Here is a 9,080-nt window from a genome sequence, read left to right on the forward strand (position 1 = left end):
GCGATACTTTCATTTAAAGATTTAAACATGTTATCCCACAGCCTGTGACGTCACTGAATGAAAACGGACGCATCCAATCAGGGAAGTGCATAGCACACCGTCACTAATACTTCGTGCGGATCGTGAGAGAGTGTTGACAGGTGATGGATGTAATTGATTACTTCTGGGTGCTGTAGATCACTTCGGGCATGGCGCCACTTTGTAGTGATAAGATCTGCACATGATAAGTACTTGCGTAACATTGCTGATTTTATAAACCACACTAATACATTTACTTTACATGAACGTTATATGAAATATATTTTCAGACAATACTGAGGGCATCGAACCTTTCAGTCATATAATACAATGCACTTTACTATATCATACTCTGCCTTCAAACATAGGGGACATTATAAGGAGTGAATGTAAGAGTATAGTCTTACGGTGCTTTTAGCAATATTCCAGCAATATCACGGCAGAGGACACCAGAAATTGGCTTCACACATTGTACCCATGTACCCATTTACCCATGTACTAATGTGGAAAATCGAACACGGGTATTCGGCGAGACGAGCGGCCACGTTAACCATTAGACCACATTATAAGAAAGATTTACTATTTCTGTATATTAACCATTCTCGTATTATACTTCCTGCATATTCTTATTTACACATGCAACTGAGACCATTCAATCTCAAAAATGGCATAAATTTCATAAATTTGAAAAACAAAAACAAAAACAAAAATAAGCAAGCGAAGAAGAATCTGATAGGGCATTATATGAAAACGGCAATATGCTAGATTTGCTTTAATTTTCCATGTCAGTCAATTTGGACCTATGCATAAAATGAAAAAGAGAATAAGAAAAGAGAATAAGAAAAGAGAATAAGAAAAGAGAATAAGTTCGTACTCTAGATTTTATATGTATAAACAGTATACGAACAAACAGTTTAATCATTTCCGTTGTTTAACAAATTTAATTATATTTAACACTTTTCCATATAACCTTTTTTCTGACACGGCAATCTCGCAATATAACGATGTATAATGTATTTCAAATTCGTTATTTCGTGGTGTTTTGGTAAAGCGATATCGCCTACAGGTTACGAATGTACATGGAACGACACTCCTTGTTGTAGCCTGGGGATTCTGCTTCATGTGGTCTCAAACTTTCTCACGATACCGTCTGGTTGTAAGCTATATATAGGGAATCATATCATCCTGGTCGAAGAGAGCTTGGCTTGTCTGTAAAGATGATGGACATGGAATTACTGGAGAACCAGCTTGTGGATTTCATTTTGGAAGAAATAGTAGTTTAATACAGTACTCAACAATATTCCAGCAATATGATGATGATCTTTAAATATTCCAGTCTGGACCAACCAATCCATTGATCAACATAATGAGCATCGTTCAGCTGAGATAAATCAAAATCATGTGTCAATCAAGTCAGCGGGCCTGACCACTGGACCCCGTTAGTCGCATTGTACGACAAGCATTGGTACCTGAAGGCCAGTTCAAACCCGGTATATATTCTTGTCCATGAAACAGCCATACACCGTGTGTGACCAACTCTGACTGAGTAAAAGCTGTGTATCCCTCATATTCGGTCACCATTTTGTGGATCTGCAGTATATACGCGTTTCTCTTCACCATCGACTCTTTGATGTCTGGCTGCAGTTCTTATATTCTTCTTTCCATTATCAACCAAGAGCGAAGTAAGCCATTGTTTTCGTGTAAGGCCGATTGTTTGCAAGGGTTCGTTGTATTACGGGCTTGACCAGCTTTTTCAACAACAATCAGGTGTAAACCAGGGCTTTTTTATTATGGTAGCTACGACCCTTCCAACTTTTTGTAAATATGGGAACATATGAAGATTTCAGTTCTTCAAAGCGATTCTATCAAGACTAAAATGCAACGTCACTTCCAGCGATATGATTTTATTCTGCAGGAGATCTTTTCAGAGCCATCTTTAGCATGGAACAATGGGAATTCTGTAAACACCTTTGGCGCCTTTAAACCGTCCCTAACTGCGTAACTCCTTCCATATATTGTATTAAATGCGTTAATGAAGAGATTTTAGAAGATAATCGAAATTGCAATGTCAGTTCCTAGTTTATGGAACCTTCCTCATCCGAAGAATACAACGATAGCTGATTGGTATTGGTACATTTACAAGTAAATATTATCAGCAAAATGTCGTTATCGGGGCTTAAGACCCAGTTCGAATCTCCATATTTTGACAAAGTGTGACCTCCGGAAAGAATCAGGTTTAGTTAGTCTTCACACATGGTCATGTGGAATCGTTTGATGTGGTTCGCTCACTTGGAATGTATGTCATCGCATACAATTTGTCTAGATCGCTGTTGATGATCATAATCACTTGATTTTCCGGTCTAGAGTCGAATATTTACAATGCTGGAATATTGCTTGGAGCAATGAGTTCAGGTTAGTTTCAGAACGCTTCTAGTAGTATTGGATCTACATCACAGAGGGTGACACCAGAAACGGGCTTCACACGTTGTATCCATGTCGACATGACTAGTGTTTAACAACAAACAAAAACAACACACAAACAAAACTAATACGGTGTCCAGGTGCGATTTTGCATGAACATGTGTAAAACGCAGCACGTCCATAAACCGATGAATGAGGGTGACGTGAAAGTGGATATAAAATAGGCAGGTCATCTTACGAAAAATTGCAAAGTTGATTTAGAAATCCCATATAAATCTTTAATAATCCATTCATTTAACTGCAGCAAAAGGTTCGCCCTCTGTCTTTCAACATTCACTCCATATTGCTCGTAAGAATTAAATATGTTGAAAACAGGCTTTGTTACGTGTTGGTGTTCCTGATGAGGTATTGTAGATGAATTATTTACAGCAATGTTTGGCAAACAGTATCCTTTTTCATGCTTGCATCGGAATTCTTAGCTGACTGAAGAACAGTGGTGTTCTCAATGATAAGCCGGAGAATGCTTGGGGCTCGGACCCAGACCTAACGTGATATCCACAACGTGAATGCCCTAAGGTCATTGCGGGTTGAAGTGTGAAGAGAATGTGTGACACATCACCTGGTCAGTCCAGGCTGACACTGATGGCCACACGCCCATAATCTGTCTCCGTCCCTTGAAACAGGAAGTCAATACTTGCAGTCCTTCACTGGTGGGATGCTTCGCTTCCTACAGCGAGTGAGTGAGTGAGTGAGTGAGTGTGGTTTTATGCCGCTTTTAGCAATATTCCAGCAATATCACAGCCGGGGACACCAGAAATGGGCTTCATACATTGTACACATGTGCAGAATCGAACCCTGGTCTTCGGCGTAACAAGCAATCGATTTATCAACTTACCTACATCACTGCCCCACACCACGTGTGTCACAAACACACACAAAAGGAAGTGCTCTTAACATCAAGAACATTCTTTACATTTCTTATTGATACAAGCGTCATAAACTTACGGATGGAGTGTACTATGACACCAAGTACATACGAATATTCAGTTGATACTGTAAGCATGTCAGACAGTAGTCACCGTTTAACATGATCTGCTGCATAAGCGGTTGTTGAGTTGAGCAGACATTAACATTCAGATTTTTTCTCAGTGTATTTTTCATATGTGAGGCATGTCTGATCATCCCTGGCATTCCACCAAGGTTACTTCAGCCCCTTTGCAAGTATTCAGTATGAGGTAATTCAACCTCAAACGCATTGTGATGATTAATAATAGTGATGTTAATCTATTTCCACAGCGCCGAGCTAGGATACTCACAGGCATGTACGTACGTATGTACGTACGTATGTACGTATGTACGTACGTACGTACGCATGTATGTATGTATGTATGTATGTATGTATGTATGTATGTATGTATGTGTGTGTGTATGTATGTATGTATGTATGTGGTTATGTATGTGTGTGTGCGTGCGTGCGTGCGTGCGTGTGTGTTTGTCTGTCTGTCTATGTGTCTCTGTGTGTGTCTCTATGTATGTATGTTTTTTGCTGACAAACTTGTGAGATCCATATTGATGATATTACGGATTTCCCTCTGACTTGAGTAAGTTAGAAGGGCGTATATTTTGAGTGAGTGAGTGAGTGGGTGTGTGGGTGGATGTGTGGGTGAGTGAGTGAGTGAGTGAGTGAGTGAGTGTAATTTCAGTCATATCAGGACATGTCAGCTGAGTGTAAAGCCAAAAGTGGAATATGGGTTTTGACCTGTTCGTAAATCATTATTATCAAGGCAAACTACTTTTGAAGTCAACTCAGCAGTGCGACATGTGGGGTTAAAAAGACAGCAGCATTCTTTTCCCCTTAGGTAGAGATGGTCACAAAAGATCCAAACATTTTTTTGTGTCAGCCGATTTTCTGACACGTATAAAATTCACAATTCGTTTATGAACAAAATATTCTTTTTATTCAAAAATAGCTCAACACTAACGAAACCATATTTACATGTATTGCATATGCGCGGCATCAATTCAAACAGGATTTGGTTATGCACAAGAATATTTCATTTTCCTCGATTTACGAAAACAACTGAAGCCTTTGGGGAGCAATGAGACATGAACCTATGTACAGCAATGGGTAGACGATCCTGGATAGCGGTAAAATATTATGATAAAACCGAATAAAGGGAGAATTAAATTCTTCATGGCCGTCATACTCCACTTGTCTATCAACGATGATCAACTTCATCAGATTTCGGGCCAGATCTGGTGGATTTTCTTGAAATTTACTCGGCTGAGAAAATGGCGGCCATGACCAAGATGGCGAGGGTCGACCACGTGACCATTACGACTCCAGCGCTTGCGTACCGTTCACGTTCGTCGAGGTGGAAGTTCATTGGGTTGCAGAGTCTTTGGTACAGCTGCGGGTGGGTCTGCATGCAGAGACTAGGGAGGATCTTACACTCTAATTCGTTCCTCAGTCCAATGACGGCTTTGTCACATCTGTCGTGCTGACGGCGGGCCCAGGCTCCCAACTCACAATCAACCTGCTGGAGACGAACGCTGGAAAGGAGAAAGTATATTGTTAGTTTCTTCATCCACGGACCTAGCAACTGATGACTATCAAATGATGAGGTTTCACGAGAATGCCCATCAATACGATTGACCATAGTTCGTAACTTTTGTAACGTTGATACTTAAACTGTTGCACGAAGAGAAGGATCTATAACATCATATCAAAATAAAATTTCCTTGCTTTACGACAAAGTCATTCTATTTCACTGTATCTGAATTTACAAATGGGTCGTGTTTGGATTCAGTACAGCTGACGGATGTCTGTCTACAGGCAAGGTTGCGTTATATTCCCTGCCCTTGTAATATTAAAATTGGGGCATGATAAATTGTTTTCAAGCCATGAAAAAGATAATTTGTTCGAATGAATATTTTAGATATATAACACCGTGTCAGACAAATATAGGCGCAAAGCCCGATATTACGTGTTTAGAGACCTTTAAAAGGAAATCCAAGAGCGCTGAAATATTGCTGACAAGCCTAAGAACATAATCGTTCTGGTTGTGGGAGTCGAGCTGACGATCATAGCATTAAGGAAGGCGTGAGGTGCACAAGTCTGCACAAAGAATTGTGACCTCTTGGAAGACTTTATTCCCAGTTTAGTTCAAGGTTACGGCTCCTAGCGCTATATAATTAAAAAATGTAAACCTATAGACGGGGACGCACCTGCAGGTCTGCAACTTGAACTGCTGCTCTGCCATGGTCTGTTGCAGGAGTAGCTTCATGTTCTGCATCTTCATGTTCCCGTCCTGGAGGCACATCTTCACCTCGGGGGTGGGGCTGGTGAAGCACCCAATACCGGCCAGGTAAACTGAAAGGGAACGTATCGTTGAATAATCCAGAAAAAGGACAATATTTAAAGACCATTTTGAGGGATATGATCTCAACTACGCTTCATGAAAAGCAGCGTACACCGTCCTTTCAGCAAAATGATTGCCATTGTTTTATCCAAGAAGACAGAGACCATTGTCGGCATTTATCAGTTATTGCCATATAAATTTATCCCATACTTGTTTAATTAAATTTACCAGATCTTTTGAATTTAGATCCACGTACAGTGAAAGCTGTCTAAAACGGCACTCATTGGGACTGAAGAAATAATCCGGTATAGAGCAAGTGAACGACTGTAGAGCTGATGGTAAACGTACAAGCCATGGATGGGGCTGAGATTTTATCCCGCTGTTGACAACTTGCCGGATTGGACAAGTGCCGGTTTTGACAGCTTCTACTGTATGTTAAATTTTGTTTCATATATAACTGTTTTTCTGTTACAGTGAGTAATGAATCGAAAGAGATGAAATTAATGTTACCTCTTGGTGCCTGGCAGAGAGTCTCAATTCCCTTCTCCATTGACAGGATGTCCATTCCTATTCTGTAGAAGACGGTAGCGGCATCAGGACACATCTGGGACTTCTGACGAATGCACTGCATCAGCATCTGTCGGTTGCTGTGAGATAAAGGTCAAGGTGAACGTTTGCCATGGTAATTTGACAACTGTTTTTTTTAACGTCCAAATTAATAAAATCATACTTTTTGTCAGGAAGACAAAGTTAAAAAAGAAAACATTCAGGACGAAACTTAATACTTAGCACGAAGTGGCTAGAGAATTTCTCCTCGGAATAAAATGAATTTAATACGTTTTGGAACATCATGTGGTGTATTGAAAAACACATTCCTACCTAATCCAGCCAACATGTGCAATGATATTGATATTGTACATACTTGCAAAATTTGAAGACTTGCTCTTCATTTGTGCCAATGACTGCTCCCTGTCCCCATGCTCCGTCAATGAAGGTCCTGGGGTCAAGGTTATTGTAACTGAAGCACTGACGGAGTTCATCCAGAAGGGTGTATCTGCAGGCTGAAATAGATGACATTTTTTACCCTATAATTTTATTTTTCAAATGAACATTAGTTTATTCGTGTATATTTTTGATATAATGAAATGTTCTATTTTCATGTTCAATCGAGGGTAATAAAATATTTGTTTCTAGAATAAGCTAATGAACACGGTTCTACGGTTGGCTTTGGAATATCAAGAGAATCAAATATTTGCAGTTGCTCTTCATTGTAATCACGGATTTATTTCAATTACTGACGTTTGTAAAAACAGGTTGTTTCAACAATAAAGGTATTTATTTCCAATCGATTCTGCCTTTAGCAGTGATTATTTTTGTGAATGTATCAAGGGTTTTGTCGTTCTTATTAATGATGATGGAAAGTATTTTTGAAATACTCACGATGGGCACAAACCCTGTCGTATTCCCCAAATATATTCTTAGCCTTGAGCATCAGTTGTTGTTTATCCAAGGCGTTAATACAGAGGGAACTGTTGACCAGTCTTGACGAAACCAACTGACCACACTGGTCAATCTGTAGACGGAGGCTGCGGGTAAAGAATATTGTTTCTTGAGTGAGTGTTTGGTAAGGAATGATGCACTGGCAATATGTGAGGCATATTGCCGCAGGAAAGGAAATTCGAACTCGGATCCTCTGCGTGACGAGCGAGCACGTTAACGTCTACGCTACCTATCACCCTCGTCTTTCACCGTCATACCTAGATTGTCTCCCATTGCATGACTGCATATTTCGGCCTTATCAGAGTGATTGGCTTCTGGAATAAGAATCCGTTATATGGAACGAGGATAATGGAGTTTGGGATATGCAGCATGGCAGGTGTAACCAATTCGTGGGTTCCTATCAGTCGAAACGGGTAAGACAGAATCATGGTGTTGACAATTTAAGTATGGGAGAATTTTGTTCATGTTTCCCAGCACATAAATATGACCAACGGTTCGTATTTACAATGGGCATTAACACTTGACACCGACTTTTTATGATTTCTTGTTTGGACAAACATACTGGAAGTTCCTTGAGCATTGAAACATGCGCAGGTTCTCACAGCGTGAGTGAGTATGGTTTTAGACCGCTTTTAGCAATATTCCAGCGATATCACGGCGAGGAACACCAGGCATGGGAATCGAACACGGGTCTTCGGCGTAACGAGCAAACGTTTTAACCACCAGGCTAACCCACAGCCCAAAATAGAAGTAAGACCTAAGGTCAAAGCACACATACTTGCAGGCTCGGAGCTGGAACTGTTGGATTCCTTCCGGTGGCATCTGGCCTGTGGTGCCATTGCTGGTGACGTAGGTCAGGTGGTTGAAGTTGATGGACCCGTTCTGGACACAACTCATCGCGCTGGCCAAGAAGGTTCTCTGACACTGGGTGGCCTGTTGGTTTTGTTGGCCCCAGACTTGTGACGTCATGGCCAGAAGAACCACGGCTGGAAATGTAACGGGGAATTAGTGAGAAAATAGATGGGAGCGAATATTGTGTCTGTCTGGTAAAAGTGAGTGGACGAGTGTTGTTGTTTATATACATTCAAGAAGTATGATAATAAAGATGGTTTTCATAAATAGAATTATGAGTGGACTGGTATGTCGTTGCATCGTATTTAACAAGTATTAAAAAGAAAAAAGCAGCTTTGGGGCACTTAACCCGTCTAACATAGCTTTCATTTGATGCATTCATTTTAAAACGGAGATAACATTTTTGCAGAATGTCTAGCTATTTTAAGAAATACATCATACTAGAATGATCTAGAATATGAAATTAATGTACCGTTAGTGAAATGTGTTTGATACTGTATGACATTGATATAAATATAACGTGTAACCTTAAAAGACTGTTTTGTTAAAGACATTTAACTTGTTTGTCAACTTAACACATACTAGCAGACGAATAAGACCTTAAGTGTGTCAAATTCACTCACCAACTGCGAATCTGTAATCCATTTTACTGTTGTTGTACAAGAGACCACGAAACTGGAATGGTCATGTTCAGGTCAAAGTGTAGCTTATATACCCGTGTGTTAAATGTGCGGAATGTTAATTACGTGTGAGGTATTCCTATTGATCTATATGCATCATTCACGAAACAGACACGTGTGTCATCGAAACAGAATTAATCGGGTGAAATATGACCGTATTAATTAATGACTGACGCGTGCTCATTACCACTAATTACTTTACTATAGATGTAGATAACACGAGCAGCGTGTCCGTAATAGTTCGCGA

General features: G+C 40.1%; 1 protein-coding gene across 1 annotated transcript; it reads right to left on the reverse strand.

The window, feature by feature from the left end:
• Nucleotides 1-4,631: 4,631 nt before the first annotated feature.
• On the reverse strand, nt 4,632-8,823 carry LOC137268651 (uncharacterized). Its single transcript, XM_067803227.1, has 7 exons — nt 8,777-8,823; nt 8,080-8,287; nt 7,242-7,387; nt 6,724-6,862; nt 6,312-6,448; nt 5,668-5,812; nt 4,632-4,992 (listed from the first exon to the last, which is right to left on the reverse strand). The coding sequence occupies exons 1-7, from the start codon at nt 8,796-8,798 to the stop codon at nt 4,716-4,718; spliced, it is 1,074 nt and encodes a 357-aa protein (XP_067659328.1). The 5' UTR covers nt 8,799-8,823; the 3' UTR covers nt 4,632-4,715.
• Nucleotides 8,824-9,080: the final 257 nt, after the last annotated feature.

This window comes from Haliotis asinina, chromosome 16 (genome assembly GCF_037392515.1).
Source record: "Haliotis asinina isolate JCU_RB_2024 chromosome 16, JCU_Hal_asi_v2, whole genome shotgun sequence".
In the NCBI taxonomy this organism is placed as follows: Eukaryota; Metazoa; Mollusca; class Gastropoda; order Lepetellida; family Haliotidae; genus Haliotis; species Haliotis asinina.

Coding starts and splice junctions, on each gene's coding strand:
- LOC137268651 (XM_067803227.1), bottom strand. CDS start 8,798: ATGGATTACAGATTCGCAGTTG. Junction 7,388..8,079: donor TTCCAGCTCCGAGCCTGCAA/GTATGTGTGCTT, acceptor CTTTACCCGCAG/CCTCCGTCTACAGATTGACC. Junction 6,863..7,241: donor CGACAGGGTTTGTGCCCATC/GTGAGTATTTCA, acceptor CATCTATTTCAG/CCTGCAGATACACCCTTCTG.